This window comes from Tympanuchus pallidicinctus, unplaced genomic scaffold (assembly GCF_026119805.1).
Source record: "Tympanuchus pallidicinctus isolate F22 unplaced genomic scaffold, pur_lepc_1.0 scaffold12, whole genome shotgun sequence".
Lineage (NCBI taxonomy): Eukaryota > Metazoa > Chordata > Aves > Galliformes > Phasianidae > Tympanuchus > Tympanuchus pallidicinctus.
In genome coordinates, this window is record NW_026294637.1 from 17,827,023 (window position 1) to 17,846,736 (window position 19,714).

Below are 19,714 nucleotides of genomic sequence, written 5' to 3' on the forward strand. Positions count from 1 at the left end.
CAGGCCAAAGCCTAGATGTCAGAGGGGGAAGCATGTAAAGCTGCAATGCTCAGGGCTGCACGTCCCCAGGGCAACCAAAAAGTGAGCTGCAAGACGTGGGGCCGTGGTGTCACAACCAGTTACAGCAAATGGGAAGCTTCCTGGGCCCAGCTGAGAGGAAGGACTGCTTGTCCTTCCTTTCTTTCCTTCCTCTTTCACCTTCATGCCTTTCCAGTTCACCCCCTTCTTCCCTCTGCACTGCCAGCTCAGGTGTGGGAGGCTGCAGCGGCGCAGGGCAGCGAGCAGAGCTGTGTGCACAGCCTCCCCAGTGCTCTCTGCTCCTTCTCAGCAGCCCTGCACCACCCCAGGATGCTGCAGCCACACCTGGCAGCTCGGAGCAGCTGTGCCAGAGCCCACGCTGCTGGAATCCACCCCTTGTCCCACACTGTGCTCTGCAGCAGTCATGCAAAAGGAAGGTGAACTCGGGGAGGAACAGCAGATGAGGTCTGACCTCTGCACAGTGTGATGGGATGCTCCCTTTCCAGCTCTCTTTCTTCTTTTCCAAAGAGAAGGGCCTCTCCTACCAAGAGCTGCTGCTCCCAGCATGCAGACAAAGATTGTGTCTGCCGTAGGAGCTGGCAGCCTGCACAGACAGGCAATAAATCAGAGGCACGTGTCCCTCTCTATTTATAAGGCCACTTGGCAGGACAGGCAGAGGACAATCTTCAGGCAGTGCTTTCCCTGCCTGAAGAACACGGCGCAGGGGCTCCTGCCAAGATTCTGCAGAGGCAAATATTTGAGGCTTTTCACTCTGATCCCATACGCTGCTCACGCACCTCCATGGGGTGAGGAATGGGGTCAGCTCCCAGCTGTAGGGTCGGCTGGGACGCAGCCCTGCAGAGACCAGCAGGAGGCACACTGCCCTCCAGCCCACCTCTTTGACACCTGGGGTGGTGGCAGAGGGGCTCCAGCACTCAGGACCCCACAAGCAGGAAGGCTTCCACATCCAGTTACATCCACCCCCAGCAGGCTGCAGGCTGCTCTGGCTGTACTTCAGCATGCTTTGCACTTTTCTACTGCTGCTAAGCCACGAGAACACTTGCTGTTCCCCAATCTTCTCCCCCGCTTTGCCCTCTGCACACACACGTCTCCGCAATCACGATACCTTTGGTTTTGCTTTCAGGGCTTTTTTTTTTTTATCTTTTTTTCCCCACAACAGTTTCTCTCTGGTCAGCCCCGAGCACTGTGCCAACCTACTTCCTAGCAAGGACTTGTTTCTCCTCAACCAGCTGGAAACAAAAGAGCCCAAAACAATAATTTGGTCGGCGCCAACACATTATTTATCCTACTGCTCCCCAGGGGCTGCACTGAATCACCGAGTTGGGAATAAACAGCTCTCTGAGCCACGGCCCAGACGCTTGAGCACTGATTTGGGCTGGAAAAGGGAGCTTTGGAAAGGGGTTTCCATGAGCAGGTGCTGGGTGCATTCAGCCCACGCTCTGCCTCAGACTGTTGGGGTTTGATCTCCTTTGCAACCAGCAGGTTCACAGGGAGGGATGGAGGGGGGGAGAGGGAGCAGCCCTGCTGTCCCATGCGTGGTTTGGGGTTTGTTCTGAGAGTGAGGATGATGAGACTGAGGGCATCCAAAGGGTAAGGGGCAAAGTGTGGTGCCCACAGCACATCCCCAAAGCAGGGGATGATGCAAAGTGAGCCTGGAGCTTGAAAAACCACCCGGCAAGTTTCCAGAGCTCTGCTAAATCTGTTAAATCTCTCCGGCTGGCATTTAATGTAAAGCCAACCATCAGCACGCAAATCAATGGCAGGATTGTCAATTGAAATGCTAACCCGAGGCCGGAGGAATGAATAGGAGAAAGAGCAGCTTTGTGCTTCGCCGGCAAGAGGAGGAAAGCCAAGGCAGATTGAAGAATAATAGTAATAAAAAATGAGGGAGCAGGAGCGAGCCCAGTGCATCTCATAGGGATGCATGAAGGGTGAGGTAATGGAGGAGGAGGAGGGAAAGGACCAGGGAGATGCTCCAGACGAAACCCATCCTAAACAAATTCTGCTTCAAGCTGACCAGGGTGAAGCAGGCTGAGCTCCCTCTGCACAGTGTGGGCATGCTGTGCTTTGAGGAAGAACCAAAGGACCTATGGATGAGCCAAGAGCTCAAGCTGGGGTTGTGGGCATGGGAAGAAGCAAGCCTGCAGCCCTCATCTCCAAGCAGATGCTTGCAGCACTCCAGCTAGGAAAGCAGTGTGGGTGCGTGGGCTCATTATAAGCAATTGCATCATGGCTGCTTTATTCCCAGCTCGGGGGCTGACTCAGCTATGCTGCACCCCACCACACTGCTGTGTGATGAAGAAAGGCCATCAGACTCACCAGTACCCACAGCACAAATCCTGGGATGCTGGCTTGCACAGCTCTGAGCATGGGTAGCATGAAAGGCTTTATGGGTCTAGGACTCATAGGTGCTCAGAGGACTGTGTTAGTAGAATCACAGGACTGAGTTGGAAGGGACCCATAAGGATCATGCAGACCAACCCCTGGCTCCACACAGGACCACCTACAAATCAGACCACATCTGAGAGCATTGAGCAGACACTTCTTGAGCTCTGGAGTTGTCCTTAAATGGAAGGGATTGTTCAAACCTGTTCTGATGAGGGCATTTTCAAATAAAGAACCGAAACAAAGCTTGAACAAAACGGAAAGAGAAAGCAATAGGGATCTTCTGCCCTTTGGGAACGGCACTGACGCAGCGAGGTGGGAAAGCACCATGACTGTAGGTGTGACAACGCTCACTGCAGCCGGAATCACACACGCTTAACGGATCCTACTCCAGTTCCTTCCTTTTCCAGGCACACCTCACTTCCCCTGCCTGTCAGGTGTCAGCTGTCCCTTCTGGAGCCAACTGAATCCGCTGTGACCTCACGGCACGTCACCGTCTCTATCAGACAGACCTGGTTCAGTTCTGACACAGAAGAAAAAGCCAGGCATGACTCACAGCTGGCAGCACGGGGAGCCCCAGCTCCTCTACCTGTTTCACAGCATGACTGTGAGTCAGAGCTGAGCAACTCCGGGCGCAGCTCAGGCACTGCTCACACCTTGCTTTGGGAAGTATTGCAGCCAGCTCCGCTCACTGACATCGGTCCCAACGCTGCACACAGGATGCATGACGAGCAGCACAGGTGCACGATGGCTTTCCTTTAAAGGAATGGAATGTGATTCCATCCAAATTCCATATCTCCTCTGTTCCAGGGAGAAGGAACTGACCAACCCCAGCCTGGATCCCCACCCTGCCTCTCCAGTGCTGCTGCAAGAAGCCAAGCTGTATTTTGCAAGGCTCTGTAAATTCCCAAGTTGAGATGCCTGCAAGGAGTCAGCACGCCTATGGACAGCAGTGGTAGCCACTAAGCGATAAGGTTTTCCTTCTCCTGTGATTTTGCACATGATGTGACACAGGGACACCAGCTTCTGTCATCACAAACAGAGGAGCTGGATAGGCAGCCCTCCCTTTAGGATCAGCCTGACAGCTTTCTGGGACTTTTCTACCAAAAACCCTATAAACCAGTTTATAGAACTGACTTTTCTCAAAATGACCCAGGATCCACACATGAGGTTTTGTTCTGACCTGCCATGGTGTGATTAGAGAACTACGAGGCTCGAGGTTTCCAGTTTTGCAGAAAATGATATGCTTCCATCTGGGGGGGGGGGGGTTCTGAGAGAAGCCAAAAGGCAACGTAACGTGGGGAAGCACCTCCTTCACACCTGCCTTCTCCTGCTCCCCAAAAGTTGGTGCTGCCAAGGGGTGCAGCTGCACTCCTTGAGCCTGCTGAGCTACGTGCAGTCACTTCTCAGCTCTGGGCAAGGCTGAAGGGTCCTTAGGAATGTTACTCTGTTGCTCAACCCTGCAGCACTTCAGCTCAACCCGTGCTCCAACATCAGTCACCTCCCAAAGAAAGCAAAACAGAAAGATGAAGACCCTCAGAGCTCACCTCCCTCCCAGGCATAGCAAAGGGGTTTGTGCTGCTGCCTTCCCCTGCCCAGATACATTTTCAGGATGCCTGCACTCCCTGTCACGTCCCCCAAAATACTCCACAGCTACAGGGAAGCAGCAGCGGAAACCAGGCAGCTGATGGGCTAAAAATGCGTTCTGCTGAAGCAGGACCAGACATTGCCACATGTGTTTCCTGCTCTTTAAATCCCTCCATGCTCTCTCAGGACCATGCAGTGCAGTCGCAGCCCCGCTCCCATTCCTCCTCCAGCCCCTCCTCCTCCCAGCACTATGACAAAACCATTTATAGTATTCACAGCTGGAGCCTAAGAGTAGTGTGCAAAGGGCAGGGGCCAGAAAAACAGGTCAGATCAATTCCATTGAGGGCACTGGTCATCTCCTGCATACCTGACGCATACCTGGAATGGAGAAAGGCACTGGCCAGGTATAGGCCAAAGGGCTACATCCACAACACACTGCTGTAGCCAGCTCAAAAACAGGCATGTGCTTGGACTGCCTGGAAAGGAGAGCATAATAAAAATGGTTTCTCAGTGGAGGCAAAGTGCTTTCTCATCACCCTGAGGGTGTAAAAGCCTTGACAGCATCTTTCCATGCCTTTCATCCCGTAGGAAACATTGTGGTTTGGTTCCAGAAAGCAGTACAAGGGAGAGCAAGGGCTCACACCGTGCTGCTCTGCTTCTTAGTGTTCCATCTGTGGCCATCACACTTTGCAAAGCAAAGCCCTGAGCCCAGCAGCAGGGGCACCATGCAACCTGTTGGAAAGTAACAAGGGGAGGTGCAAATGCGTGCAAAGGGGTCTGGGTGTGATTGCAGGAAGCTGCTGCACCCACAAGAGAGGTGCAAAAGCATGGAGGGAAGATGTGCAGCTGGGAAGCCCACAGTTACTCAAATCTACCCGTCGTGCGTTTCACTCCTCTTTCTTATTTTAGGTGTGAGATAGTGGTGGATTTCATATCTTTGGTATTTCTCATCCTGCCTCTCCCCCCAGGCAGTTTGGAAATGAGCAGCACTCAGCTCTGCTAACAGCCTTCCCCAACCACTTCCAACAGCCCCCAAGCAGCAGCAGCAAGCCCCATTCTTGTACCTTAACATCTCCCTCTCCTCTGCAGGAGGAAACCGTCTTGTTACAGGAGCAGACGGCAGCAGAACAAGGGGGAACAGCTCTAAACTGAAAGAGGGCAGATGTGAAGAAATTCTTTCTTCAGAAAGCAGTGAGGTGCTGGCACTGCTGCCCAGAGCTGTGGGTGCCCCATTCCTGGAGGTGCCCGAGGTCATGGATGGGCTCTGGGCAGCCTGAGCTGGGGAACGGCCAGCCTGTGGGAGGGGAGTTGGTATCAAATGGTCTTGGAGGTGCCATCCAACCTAAGCTATTGTGTGACAACACGATTCTATGAGTATTTCCAGCTGCCACCACACCCCGCTGCTCGGCAGGCTCCCCAAGGACCCTGCAATCATGGGATGCTCGGGTGCCTGCCCTCGAGGTACTGATGCCATCAAGAGTGAAATGCATGGCTCCGAGGAGAGAGAACACACAGGAAACAAAGTGCTTTGTTCCTGCAGAAGCTCTCAGCCCATGTAACTGCCCCAAGGGCTGTGCTAACCAGGGGAAAGGCTCCAGCACAGTGTAACCAACCCAGTGTGATGGGCTGATGCGCTAAAGACATCAAATTCCCCACTATTTCTGGTAAGCATCTCGGCAGCGCCGTTCAGCACGGAGGTGAGCAAGGGCAGCAAGAGAAAACGCTTTTCATTTGGTAAGGCAGCTGCCTGGCAGGGACACACCTGCTCCAAAGCCTTTCTGCACACCACCACAGCCGCCTCTCCATCCCTGGCAGTCGCCAAACCGGAGCAGGCAGCGGGCCAACCGCCCACAACCGCAAGCAACAAAAGGAAAGAGACCCCCTAACCTGCAGCCAGAAGGAACGAGCCTTGCATTCAAAGCTCCTGCCCTCCGCCAGGATCCTGTCAGCAACACGCAGCCCTCGGAAGCCTGGAGCCAGGCAAGGCAGGTTTCTATTAATTAAGCACAAAATGAGTATGACAGGCACTGCAGAGCTTTATGCTGAGGCAGTGGGAAGGAGGCGTGCCAATGAATTATCACCATGCCCCAGCCCCTTCTGCAGGTCCCCCCTCCCCAAATTCTGCAGCCTGTAGCTCCGAGCCAATCTGATATCCCCAGTGCCCCAGGAGGTGGCTACAAGAGGCAAGGACTGACATCAAGCAGGGATGCTTTCCTCCCCACAGCCCTGAATTGGCTGCACCCCACGGATTGCGGGTGCTAAATTTAGAGCCAGGTTTTGTTACCTCCCCAAAGCTGTTCTCTGTAATAACAGTCCCAAACTGTGCCGTGTTCCTGCTGGAAGCTGGGGAACTTTGCTCTGTGATTATGGAATTTCATTATATGGTCACCGGAATAACCAGAACAAAAGGATGCTTTTAGCAGGAGAGCTCTATGTAAAGAGCCTGGCTGCCCCTCCCTGTAGGGAAATCAGCTTCCAGAGGTTGGTTATCACAAAAAGCCTTCCGGGATAAAGATCATCACAAGCACCTTTGTGTGCACGCACCAGCAAACAGCCACTTACATTAATTGGCAGCCATCTCCCTGCTGATGGTAACAGCACTGCAGTTTGCAGCAATGGAGCATCCCCTTTGGGCTGCAGAGCTTTGTTCTGCCACCCCAAGCTCCTGCCCAAGGTGAGGAGGTGGCACATGTATGGCACTGGAGCAAGGACGAAGCCTCAGCTCCTTGCACAAAGCAGATGAGAGCACACAGCAAAGGGACCCAGCCCTGCAGTGCTCTTGGTGTCCCCCAGACCTGCTGCTGTAGATTCCCATCCCTGCAATGAATGTCAGCTGCTTCTCAGCCATGCAGACCAACAAAGCAGCCCCATTCTGCTCACCTCCATCATCCTATATCACTTTTCTCACTTCCATCCTCAGCCCACAGCCAAGGTTACTTCTGTCTGGAACTATTTATGAATTCAAGCAGGAAACTCCTCCAGCTCCCTAAGCACCTGCTTCACTCTCCCTCCCAATATACACACACACACATTGTCAACAAGAGAAGTAAAAATTAAACACAGACTAAGTGGAGTCAGAGCTACAGGAAGCTGCAAGATGATAGGGCTCAGATTTGGGACCAGGTATCTACAGCACTAGAGATCCAGAGCTCTGCTAACAGCGATATTAAATACGTTAAAAGCTCTATGAAGCCTCCTGCTGCAGATTTAAGCTGCTCTGAACCTCAGCAATGGCAGGGGATGCTCAGCAGTATACCAGCACTTCTGTCCCATCACACATCGGACACAGCCTACTACACTGGGTGGAGCTGAGAGCAAAAGGCAAAATTGGAGGCACTGAACAAGACAAAGTCCTATTTCTAGGGCAACCAGGAATAGCTGCATACCATAGGATGCAGCTCCACTGGAGAGAGCTGGCCACACAATGAGCTATTTCCTCCTTCCGAGGCCTTTTTCTGGATACAAGCTGCTTTAAAAAGCATCACGTATGCAGGTTTAGATTCAATTCATCCTGCCTCAAGGAACCGTGCAGCACTACATCCCCGACAAAAAGTCCTCCCAGCCCAGTTTTCCCTCAGTTCTAGCCCTGAATCTGCCTGAGAACTGACACAGAGCTGTCACTGCTCTGCCCCTGCCCCCTTCCCAGCTCCGAGCACCGCACTGAAGCGGCCACAACTTCCATTAGTTCACCCATGCCTGCTATTTGTGTGTCGTGCTCTTGTAACAGGAGGTGGCTGTGATTCACTCGCTCGGTTTGTTTGGTTTGTTTCTTCTTTTTCAATCTGTGCAAAGCAAGAAATATTTTCAACCAACACTTCATGATAACCAGCAGCGAAACCCTGCAAAAGTGAACCGTCTGCAGAAGGAAACGGCACTGCTGGGAAAGCAAGCAGCTTCTCCCATGGAATTGCTGATGCTCTGAGAGCTGCATGTGGAACTGCCCCACGAGATGCTTCATTCACACCCTTGGGACTGTGGTACCCATGAAAATCAGTGCCACTGCCAGTTGTGGAGAGACACCAGCACCTCTCATTGTGCTTCCCCACCACCACACCGTTTCTCGGCGCCGTGAAGAGGCAGCTGAACTCATCAAAGCCCAGAGGTTCCCAAAGGGAATTTTTCTGGCATCACCACTTCTGCTCTTCCACCCCCCGCCCCCCAGAGCCAGTTTACACATTTAGGGCAGCCAAGGGTCAAGTGTATAATCTTTCTCTTCCCCTGCAAATTGCACTCATCTCTTCTGAGATGCACGCTGACTCAGAAGTGGTCCCTCCAGCTCTCATCCCCCGTTAGCCCCACCCGTCAGTCATAGGGGAATAATTAAACTGTCAGGCTCTGTCCTAACCCAAGGTGAGCCAGAAAAGGGCTGCGAGTTCGTCTCTGGTCCAAACACACATGGATAAACTGGGACAAGAGAGCCTTATGAGTGACAGCGATTAAAAACTGCCCCTGCACCATAAAAGCCACGGTGATAAGAGCTATCCAAGCCTGCCCTCAGGCTCCTCACTGTCTCCCAATGCTCAGTGACTTTCCGGTCATGAGACAGCCAATGTGGGATGCCACCCTCCTGCTCCACACAGGGACTGTCACCCCAACAAAGCTCAGTGTGGGAATGGCAGGCACCTTTACAAAGCAGAGCCCAGCTGGCCAGTGCTTGGGTAGAATAGGAAGAACAAATCAAGGAGAGATAAAGGAGAACACAGCATACAAGGTTGATATGCTTGTCTCCACACTAGCCCAGGCTTCCCCCTGCAAGCCACAACAAACAGCGAATTCATCCTTTGCCACAGTCCCCATGCTTTGCCACAGTCCCCATGCTTTGCCACAGTCCTTCTCAGGACAGCAGGGAGAGAAATAACCAAGAGAGAACCCAGGTCATCTGATGCAGGAAGGAGAAGGGGCAAGGTCCTCATCACTGAAAAGGATCTTAAGCACTCTGGACGTGACCAGAGGTCAAGAGCTGAGCTCAGCCCTTTGCTCTGCCCTTTCTCTAAGGGGAAGAAAGCCTGCAGAGTCAGATGTGCTTCCAAATAACTGCTTATCCAGCATCACACAAGAGGCAGCCAGCCGTGCAAGGGGAGCTCCTGGGATCCCTCCAGCTGCCTCTGGTGCTACATAGTGCAGCTTGGGAACAACGTGTCCACCCTCACCCCGTCCTGCACTGCATTATGGAATCCGGGATGCACAATAAAAGCAGAGCAGTTGCCCTGTTTGAGGCCTCAGGACTGGATTTACACACACTGTGCTCACAGAGAGGAAAAAAGCAGACCTGCAGAACACTTTGTTCCAGCCACAGCCCAGTGCTGCAAGTCCAAGCCCCTAGGACTGCAAAATCACTTAAAGCCAGGCAGCTCCCGACACCGATGCTATTTCTTTGTCTCCACATCAGAGCTCTGGATTGTGCCACTGAAGCCAGCAGCCTTTTTTCTGCTGATAGCGCACAATGTCACCTCACCTATCTCTCACTAAGGCAATCGGACATCCGAGAGCCATGGGGGGAAACAGCAAAGCAGTTTTGCCACCCGCAGCGAGGTCAGGGCTCACTCCACATTGGGTGGGGGGTGTCAACAAGGGCAGCAATGCAGGGGCTGAGAGATGAAAGGGTGGCAGTGGGAGAAGCTGCTGCCTGACTCTCCCTCCTCTCCTCCAGGGCTGCAGCCTGAGGAGGGATGCTGCACACTTACCTTCCCCTCCTGGAGGGAATTTCTCCATTCTCCTGCAGTGCTGTAAGATCTCTAGGTGTCTTTGAAGCTGTTACACCTGGTGCTAGCGATGGGCTGCAGCGTGCAAGAAATTTAATGAGGTGAAGAGCCGGCAGCTCCTGCACAGCCCAGGGCTGTGGCTGCATGCTGCACCACGAGCCTGACCATCGCTCCATTCCTCTCCATCCAGAGCTGGAAACAAAACCCTGCAAGCACATCACTGTGAGGCACTGCTCCGTGTGCTGACCTGCAGGTTACTCACACTGCAGAAGCTGTATTTGCCTTTTGCTGTGCTCGAAATCATAGAAAGGCCTGGGTTGAAAAGGATCACAACGATCATCTAGTTTCAACCCCCCTGCTAGGGGCAGGGTCACCAACTACCAGACCAGGCTGCCCAGAGCCACATCCAGCCACTGGAGCACCAGGAAAGTTGAAGAGGGCTGAGTGCTGCCTGCTACACCCCCTCCCCCATTCACCCCCTCACTCACATCTCAGCCTCAGCCCAAGCAGAACTCACTTCTCAAAGGGCAGGGGTCATGCTGGGCAATGCAGGCTGTGCAGTAGGACATAGGACAGCCTCGTGATGAGCCTGCCTGCACGACTCCCTCCCTGCAATTATGGCTTTTTCTCAAAAAATCAAATCAGGAAAGAGATAAGCACAAGCTGATCCCCCTCTCAGCGATGCATCCTAGCACTAATTGGCTTTGGTGCTTCTCAGTGACAGATCCTCGCTGTTTAATGTTAAGAAAAGCCACCATCTGACACAGATGCACTGAAAGGCCAAATGACTGTACTGCATGTGTGCATTGAGCACACAGAACGGGTGGAAATTCAACAACTCAAGCCTGCTCCTCCTGCTCAGTGCAGGTCTATTCCAGGACACGCGCTGCCATCACACCACGCACCAGCAGCACAACTTTCTCTCTTCCTTTTAATAGGAAAGGAGAAGCTTCTACCCTGAAAAGCACGACCCCATCCCACACCTTCCTTCTCACTGTTGCACCAATATCTGAGCCGTTTCATTTGCCAGGGGATAAAGTTAGCAACGCATCATTAATTTTATAATAGCAACTCTCAGCCATTCTCCTTGCCAACCCTCGGCTTGGCAGCATGCTACTCCGGTCACACAGCCATCACCCTTCCCTCTGCTGCTGTCCCTCATCTCCAAGCAGCGAGGGGCCCAAAGAACAACAGATGGTGCGGAATAAAGCAGGGAAATTCACGTCCTCTGAAGTTGTCGGCACAGAGGAGCTGCTGTACTGCAGAGCAGCGCGGGATCTGCAGCTCGGCGGAGCCCCGGGGTTACACAAACACTTTAACCACTGGGGTCTTTTGTTAACGGAGGGGATGCTTCAAAGAAGCATGGGAAGGCACATGATAGAACCAGTAAGCCTTACTCCACTCTTCCCAACCCACGGATGTCAGGCTGAGCTTTCCACGCCAGCCTCCTCCTCCAGAGCAGCCCTTTGTTCAGTTTCAGCTCAGATTCTGTCTGCTAAACCCTGGGCCACTGCAGCAGCGCGCATTTCCCTCGGAGAACAGTTACGCCGTATAAACACTGAGGCTGAGAAGCCATGTGCAGCTAAGTACATCAGGTTCATTAGCAAATTAACTGCTCTATGCAAATGCACTTCTGCATTTCTCCCCGTGAGTTACAGCATACTGTTTCAGGAGGCAGCTTGTTGGGTTAACACAGCCACATCGGTGGAAGACGCTTTCAGAATGCAAAAAGAATTCGGAAGGAAGAAGGCTCTAAAAATTCAATGAGAGCTATCAAGGTCACCAGAAGCCTCTCCAGAGATCACAGAGCTTGGGCTCGATTTAATGAGAGCCACAAAGTCTCCTTGAAGAGACAGAAGAAATAAGAGAGGGGTAAGGCAGCAGTGCGGGGAGCAGCCTGTACTCACCTCGGGGACTGACGACGATCCTGGGGTTCACCTTGGAGCGCCCTGCTGCCCGCACAGCCAGCTGGCAGGCACCCAGGGCCACCAGGAGGGCGAGCAGGGACCTGCTGCCCATTGCCGGTGCTGCAGAGAGCCCAGATCCTCAGGCAGTGCGGCTGGCAGCCGCATTGCTTGCCTTATACACAGGGCCAATAAGAAGTGAAGGCGGAGTCTTCTCAACCGACACTCCCCATGCCTTTTAATGGGTTTTGTTGGGTTTTTTTTTTTTCTCCCTTCTCCTTTTTCCTCCATTCCAACTTCTCCAAATGAAAGGTAGGCATCTGATGGCTTCATTCATCTCCATGCAAAAAGCTGGCCCGAGGCTCGCAGTGAACCTGCTGAAGGATGAAGGAGGAACGCTTTGCCTGGTGTAAATCAAAATGAAAACGCGCCTGCTTGTACAAAAACACAAGCAGACCAAGGAGGGCAAAGACTTCTCAGCAGCACTTCTTGCTCCCATGGAAGCTGCACTCTGCCAACCACAGCAAGAGCAGCGCACTGCAGAGCTCTGCCATTGGGAGACACAGCAAGGCTGCAGCAAATATTATATGCCCTCCCCACCGGGACATCACAGCATAGGGGCCACTTCTAATCATACACCAAGTGACCAGACAAAGAGTCTGGTGCTCTTCCTGACACAGATTCCTGTGGTATGACAGCTCAAGGTTGCTTAGTCTTACTCGCCAGACCAGTCTGACTGTCATTTGCAATCATATGGGTAAGAATGCAATCAGAGCTAGCTTGTAACATCCACTCAGAGCTATGGTTGCAACCCTGAGACACACATCTCATGGAAGGCAGGGATGCTAAGCAAACCCACCCCAGATGCTAAGCAAACCCACCCCGCAGGGCTGTGGCACGATGCTCACAAAGTCACTTTGCTTCAACACAGCCCTGCTCTCCATCGGGGGAGGCCAGGAAGGGCTGGAGCCTTTGTGAAGTGCTGTGAGGTTTGTTAATGAGAAGAGCAGGGAATCACACGCAAGGAAAAGCGAGGTCGGACGTGAGCAGAATAGGAGAGCCGCATCGGGAGCTCACAAGGACAAGAGGGGCAGCTGCGCTCTTCAAAAGTTAGCATTGAAGCCCCAAGGAGATGAAGCAGCACCGGAGGAAGCAAAAAATATATATATATTAACGAGTGGACTGCTTGTGAATGTTAAGGAGCTGCAGGAATTCCCCACCAACCCCAAGCACGGGGTTTCATCTCTCTCTGTCACCAAAGACGTGCTTGGGTAATGACTGGGTGACATACAGATCATCTCTGGTTTCTCCGTTTCGGACACGGGGATTCCTGCCCTTTTTGGATCACTGCTCACCTCAATGCAGCCACTGCTTCCCCACAGAGGAGATTATTTCCCTACCTGCACCGGTGACCTCAGTAACCCTGTAAATCATTTGCCTCCGGGCGGCATAGATCAGAGAAGAATGCGTAGTCCATTAAAGCCCTTTCACACAGCCAGGAGTGAAAAAGAAACGTCAGGGCATCATTCCTCAGCCAACAACCAAAGCCACGCTACCCATGTGAACTCCTTAATAAGCAGAGATGCAACATTGTGCACCTGCCCCAAATTTAGGCTACCCTATTAAAGTTGCATACGTTATTATCTGCTTTGTCTTTTACAGTCGCACACAGTTGGTGGGCTGGGAAACTGGTGCTGAGCTCTTGATAAAGTGACCCAGTGGTTCTGATCAGAGATCAACTGGGAGAGCTTCTGCCTTATTAAAACTGTAATTCCTTCTGTTTTTCTCATCTTCCCTGCTCCTAACACAGCTTACCCTGCACTGTTAGCTTATCTTTATTTCCACCTACAGCTAAAGACAATGCTTTTGTATGTAATGTTCAGCTTTAAACTCCCTCAGGAGCCTGGAAGCATTCAGTTCAGGGTCCCACTCCATTTCCTGCCCTGTGAACGTGATCATGCTGTGGTCCTGGATTCAGACTGATGCTACTGCACCCATGCTATGCAGGAGACTCAGCAGACAGTTTGCAGAGCATTACTTTCCCAAGCACCCCTGTACTGTACCTGTTCCACCAGGGTTTCCTGCCTGGAGATGGGAGAAGGCTGAAAAACCCCAAATGAAAGGACCCTGGGGGTAGACTCCACCAGTTCCAAATGCTTAGCTGACAGTGCCAGCAGTCAGCACTGCCGTGCACCTGGGCTCCAGGAGATCACACACCATTAAATAAAGAGTGCTGAGAGGCCTCTGCAGGTCAGCTCATCAAAGGAGCCCACAGCAAAGGAGAAAAGTGGTGGAACACAAGCATGCTGCGTGCTTAAGGTTCAACAAGGAGCAGCCAAGCTTGAAGATGTACAAGAAGGATTGCAAAGCTGACATTAAGGTTGTTCCAGCCCTGCATCGGTTTGCAAGGAGTGCTGAGCACAGAGCTGTGCCCTGAATACAGCCACAACTGCTCTGTGTTAAACATGCGTGCACACACCCCAAAGCAGACAAGCATCTCTGCACATTTGTTTATGTGGGACCTTCTCTAAACCAGCTCAGCCACACGCTGCTTCCAGAATGCATAAACAAGAGATCAGATTCCAGGTACACACTCCTTCCCCTCAGCTCCCTCCTATTCTGCCAGATCACAGTGCTCAGATCCTAAATAGATCAGAAGGGAGCTTCCCTGAAGAACCCCGTGAAAACCAGAAAGCAGGTTTTCCTCAGCAGGATCAATTTTATTCAGTAGCTGAGATAGGATGCCTGGGCCACAAGCATCCAAAGCAATCTGTTATGAAACCTCTCAGTTTTAGTTGGCATCTCATCAGGCCCATTAGAGGAGAGGAGGTATGCTGGAACACTATGCACAAGAACTCAGTAACAGTCTTCAGCATGACCCCACAAACAGACTCTAGGTGAAGTGGGTTAGGATGCAGGCAATATCTTCCACAGAAAATCTTGCAATCGTGTGAGAAACCAGTGTAAGCATTACTTGAACACTCTTATCCTTGTGAAAGATATGTAAGATCTTCTCTCTGCTGTGTCACCTCTTCTAGAAACCTAACAGCTGCATCTCTATCTCTGGCAGTTATCAGCCATGGCACCTTCAGAAAAGTACAAAGAAGGACCTTTTTGAACGTGGCACAAAGGGCTGAGGATGCTCACCAGGACTGTCAGTGCACGTGCATTTCCACAACCCCTCCCTGGATGACAGCCTGTGTGTTTTGGCACAGAGACCCTGCTGCAAAACAGACTGACAGCCCACGACATTGGGACACAATGTGAATTACCACTGTGGAACCTTGGAAGGCCAGAGCTGCTCTTTCTTACCTTCTGCATTTTTCCTTTGGGAGCAGGTAGTCATAAGCATGGAATTTGAGAAACAGGGAGCAGTGCTGATCTACGTACCTTTCAGTTCTCAGACCAACTGAGGTTGAAAGGAAGCAATTAATCACTTAACAGTAAGCTGCCACCTTCCAATTTCAACACATTCTCCCCCTCCCACCCTCACATTCATTGCATTGTGGTGGTCACCAATGGGGCAACCTTCTAAAGCTGCAGCCCTGACAAGGCTGCCATCGCTTCACCCTCTCAGGCACACTGCTTTCACAACAAGCCCACCTCCATCAGCTCTTTAAGCTGGCCCAGATCAGGGGGCTGATCAGTTGGTAAACCCCCTGCTCTCAGTTAAAGAGAAGCTCTCACATGCCAAATGCCACCCCTCAGGACTTTGAAATCAGCCAGAGAAGCAATGGTGTTCCCCAGGACATTTTTACTATACCTACTTCCTTTACTTGCCAAGGGAAGCTTGCAGCACAGCAGTGCCCCTTTGCTGGGATGTGCCTTCCCTTTTGCAGCACAGGTTTCCTCACTGAGGAAATCCCAGTGGCTCACCTCGGCAGAACACCCCATGCCAAATGCTTCGTGATGCTGTTTGCTGATCCCAAGGTCCTGCCTCAGCTAATCCCAAAGCACAGCTCGGTCTGAAAGGCACACGCTTGTCAGGCAGCTGTGTTATAACTGACTGGCAGCCACATCAACAAGCAGTGCTGTTGATAAGCAGCACAGTAAGCAGTCGCTGACAGGGCAGAAAAGGAAGCAGGATGAGATACACATCTCATGCACAGATTACCAAGATTGTCCATACCCCTCAGACATGGATTTCAGCAATTAATAAAACCCTCAAGAGTGATTCAGTTGGAAGGCATCTTCAAAGATGAAATCCAACAGCCTAACTTTTGGGCTAACCAAAAGTTAAAATATATTATTGAGGGCATCACCCAAATGCCTCTTGAACACTGACAGGCACAGGGCATCAATCACCTCCCTAGGATGCCTGTTCCAGTGTTTCACAGCCCACATGGTCCAGAAATCTCCCTTAATGCCCAGACTGAACCTCCCCAGTGCAGCTGTGTGCCATTCTTACACACACAGTGACCTCACCACTTATATCCCCTTCTAAGGAATATGAAGAGGACAAAGAGGTCACCTCTAAGCCTCTTTTTCTCCAAACCAGGCAATCTAGGCGCCCTCAGGTCCTACCCACATCCTTCTACCCACTGTGTTGTCCTCCTCTGGATGCTTTCAAGTACCTCAACATCCTCTTTACATTGTGAAGCACAGAACTGTACACAATATGCAAGGTGAGGTCACACTAAACATCAAATACAGGAGAGAGTCACCTCTTTTGACACAATGCGCAGCCCTTCCCATTTGGAAGGAAATGCAAACAAAAAATAAGTTGCTTCGTTGAGGTTGCTCTGCTTCCACCATAAAAGCAGCACATTGAAATATTAATGGCACACAGTGCATCAGCTCTGCCTTCTCAGAAGGGCCTCGACAGCCACACTGCTTGGCTTACCTGGAACTCTTGGTGTTTCTGTTCCTGAACACCGTGCTCTGCTTCCCGGCATGGCCTGGATTTCTGCTCAGTGGTGCCACTCATCTCCTGCAGGAATGGCTGTGTTTCAGCAGTTGGCAAGCAATTCCCAGTCCTGCTTCAAAGCAGGGTCACTCGACACCCTATATATAAACTTACCAGAGAGCTTTATCAGCCCTGTTAAACCCACAACATCTTCTACTTATGAATAGAAGTTAAGGTTCCTGCCTTGCAATCTGCTCTCCCAGCCCCTGCCATAATATGCTTTTAAGCCTACATTTTTCATTTATACATGGGGAAATCAGTGTAAGTTCACCTGGCCTTCAAGAAATCACTTCAAACTACAGCTGGAAAAACACCAACAGTGTTGACTAGGAATGCAGGAAATGCGGAGGCTGCTTAGAAAAGATATTAAGTTGACCTTCTGGTTTTCAAGTACTTCTAAACACTGATTTCTGCCTTGCCAGAGATGGAAAGATCTCTAAGATGTTCTACTGCCTGATCCTCCTTCCTATCTTGGCCCAGGGCTGTCTAGCAGAGGCCAAGTGACGCAGAAGGTAAGTGTCAGCTCTAAATTCAGAGCCTGTCTGGTGGCACGAAGGCTCTGTTTCCCCAGACATAGGAAATCTGCCATCCCTTCCAGCAGGAGAGTGGGAGCAGCTTGGGATCCCACCACATGCTTGACCTGCCTGACTTGCCAAAAGCGACCCGTCAAAATCTGTCAAAGGGAAAAGTGCCTCTTGTCTTCCTGCTTCCCATCTGCCCCACCTCATAGAGAATTTTTTATCACCTGCATCCTGGTAATTGCATCCCCACCACGTTTCCACCCAGCTCATTTGGGAAAAGCAACTGCAGGAAGTTGTAAGCAGCAGCAAGTCACAGACATTGGGGGAGGAAGGAAGGGAAGAGCAAGAAAATGAGGTGGAGGAAGAATAAACGGACGTGAATTGCCCAGCCAGACAGCAGCTGACAGGATCCACAGGATGACTGAGTTAGGCATAACTGCATATTCTTTGGGAGGCAATTCTGAAACGTTTCATCACAGGGAGCTGCACCTCAGCAAGGAATACACCAGAGCAGGATGGCCAGCACTCCTCCCCTTCCCTGAAACTGGGCTGTGTGCAAATAACCCAATTAGCACAGTGGTAAACAGTTTGGAGGCTGCTCTGTGGGATGCCAAGGTGGCATGCTGAGCACTGCTGAGAGATTACAGAGCTCTGCTGTCACTAGCAAGAGTTTCTGCTTTGGAGATTAAATACCCATTTTCTTCCTGGCTGCCCAGCTCTCACCTGTTGCCACTCCAGTGACCACAGTTTACAAACTAGAATAAAATAAGCCTGGTGGGATCTGTTAACGACTTACACCCCACTTCTGGCTCTGAACCTCCCTGACCCTCAGATCAACTAGAAAAATCTACTGGCGTGCATCTTTATCCACTCACTCTGCTCTACTGTTAGGGGCCACTGCGGGAGGACGTGGGATTCTGGCACCGACCCTGCAAAGCCCATTTGATGCTTTTATCAGCCCTGGAGTGGAATCCCATGTCTCTCCAGCTTCTCCCTCAAACTCAATACCTGAGCTAATGCACCCTGTGCAACTTGGTGGATCATGCTTTTAAATCAGCAAGGCATTCATTTAAGTAGGAGGGAAAGAGAGGTCTCAAAATGACTCCAGGAGAACCATTCCATGCGCCGGCAGCCTGGAACATCCAGAAGCCAGCTAGAAAGACCGTGCTCAGAAATACTCCTCAGAAAGCCTTGGCTCATCCTAATAGCAATTTTACCTTACTATTATTCCTATTAAGGGATTTTGATGATGTTTGGTTGGAGGTTTTTTGATTTTCCTTTATAAGTTTCCAGGCTCAGTTCAAAAGGACTTGAGCCAAGAAGCTTCAAGCTCAAAACCAATAGCTCAGTCATTTGTCTCGGCATCAAAGGATGTATCAGGGAATGTTTATCTTCTCCCCTTTGAAATTTCCATTCTGCCTACTGTAGTTTTATTCAAACCAAGCATTCTTCTAAAGCAGGATGTAACTACTAGTAGTCATAAACTGGAAGCAAACATTAGGAAACATGCTAAGAAAGGGTTTGACTCCCACCTCTTCACAGGCACACGGGTCAGCTGTGCCCTGTCACCTGCCCTGACTCTTACCCGATTCCTGACCAGGAGGCCCAGCATCACTAAAACTTTCCTTCCTTGCTGGAAATTCTGCCTGAGAAAGAAGGAGACCAAGATTTTGTTATTGCCAAGGAAATCCCAAAGCTTGAGGCAGCCACCACGTCCTGCCTGCCCCTCCATGCTGAGCTCACCCAGCCAACACAAAGCTAACTCAAGAAGAAAAGCTACAGCCTATTCTGTATTTCCTGGCTCCTCAGTGTTCCCTGAGAACAAAGCTGAAAACAAGCAGGAAACTACCAAGCCCTATATAAATAAAGTCAGGGATACGACAGATAAATTTCCTGCTCCTGTTTAAGCATGAATGCTTATCACCTGGGTGCTCAAGGTCATTCCCTCCCTTGAAAGTTGAGCAGGAGGTGCAGCATCCTGGGCACAGCAGCATTGGAGAAACCTGCCCTAAGCAGCATTCACAGCTGGCGTGTCACTGGAGCTGTGGGGGCAAAGCACACATCCCACACTGGATCTAGGTGCAGGGACGACAGTGTTCCCCCAGCTCAGCACATGTGTGCACAAGCAGAGTTCCTTTAGCAGCATAGCCGTGCAAGCAGTGGACACTCAGAGCCTGTTTGGACTGGGAGAAACAAGATGTCTTCTGAGATATGGGAGAGCCACGTGGGAGGGCGAGTGGAATTCAGAGCTGGTTGTATTAAAGCCAGAAAAGCTGAAGAGCTCCAATCTTTGCAGGTTTAATATCTGATCCAACAAACCACCCCAACACGATGTCCACACAGAAACACTGAATACCTTAAATGTACGTTTCTGCTCCTGGAAGGGATCTTGCTGTGTTCACTTCACACGTGGGAAGACTCCAGCATCATTGTGAAAGCAGACGAGGTGAAGTTGGGCATCACACAGTATGGGGGATAGCAGAAGTCTGGGAGGTTCTGTTTTGTCTCCATTTCACCTTCCTGCTGGAAAATTATCCTCCCACAACAGCACTTGGATCCCCACAGGGACAGTCAGCTCAGGACTGTGTTAGGCAAACAGAAACAAGGCAGGTGGTGGAAAAGCCATCAAGGTGGCCAAAGCAGGGCCAAAGAAGGGCACATATGGTAAAG

General features: G+C 51.2%; 1 protein-coding gene across 6 annotated transcripts in view; it reads right to left on the minus strand.

The window, feature by feature from the left end:
• The window catches only part of SEMA7A (semaphorin 7A (John Milton Hagen blood group)), a 30,033-nt gene extending 10,407 nt beyond the window's left edge, over window positions 1-19,626 (minus strand). For 3 of the 6 annotated variants that reach the window (XM_052671690.1, XM_052671689.1, XM_052671685.1), the window contains exons 1-2: window positions 16,461-16,547; window positions 11,621-11,994 (exon numbers count right to left, since the gene is read on the minus strand). In XM_052671690.1, the coding sequence (XP_052527650.1) occupies window positions 11,621-11,732 (112 nt within the window). In that variant the 5' untranslated portion in view covers window positions 11,733-11,994; window positions 16,461-16,547. Of the gene's footprint in view, window positions 1-4,389; window positions 4,488-9,695; window positions 10,103-11,620; window positions 11,995-16,460; window positions 16,548-18,629; window positions 18,691-19,400 lie in introns of those variants that run through there. The other 3 variants (XM_052671687.1, XM_052671686.1, XM_052671688.1) reach the window with 3 other exon arrangements.
• Window positions 19,627-19,714: the final 88 nt, after the last annotated feature.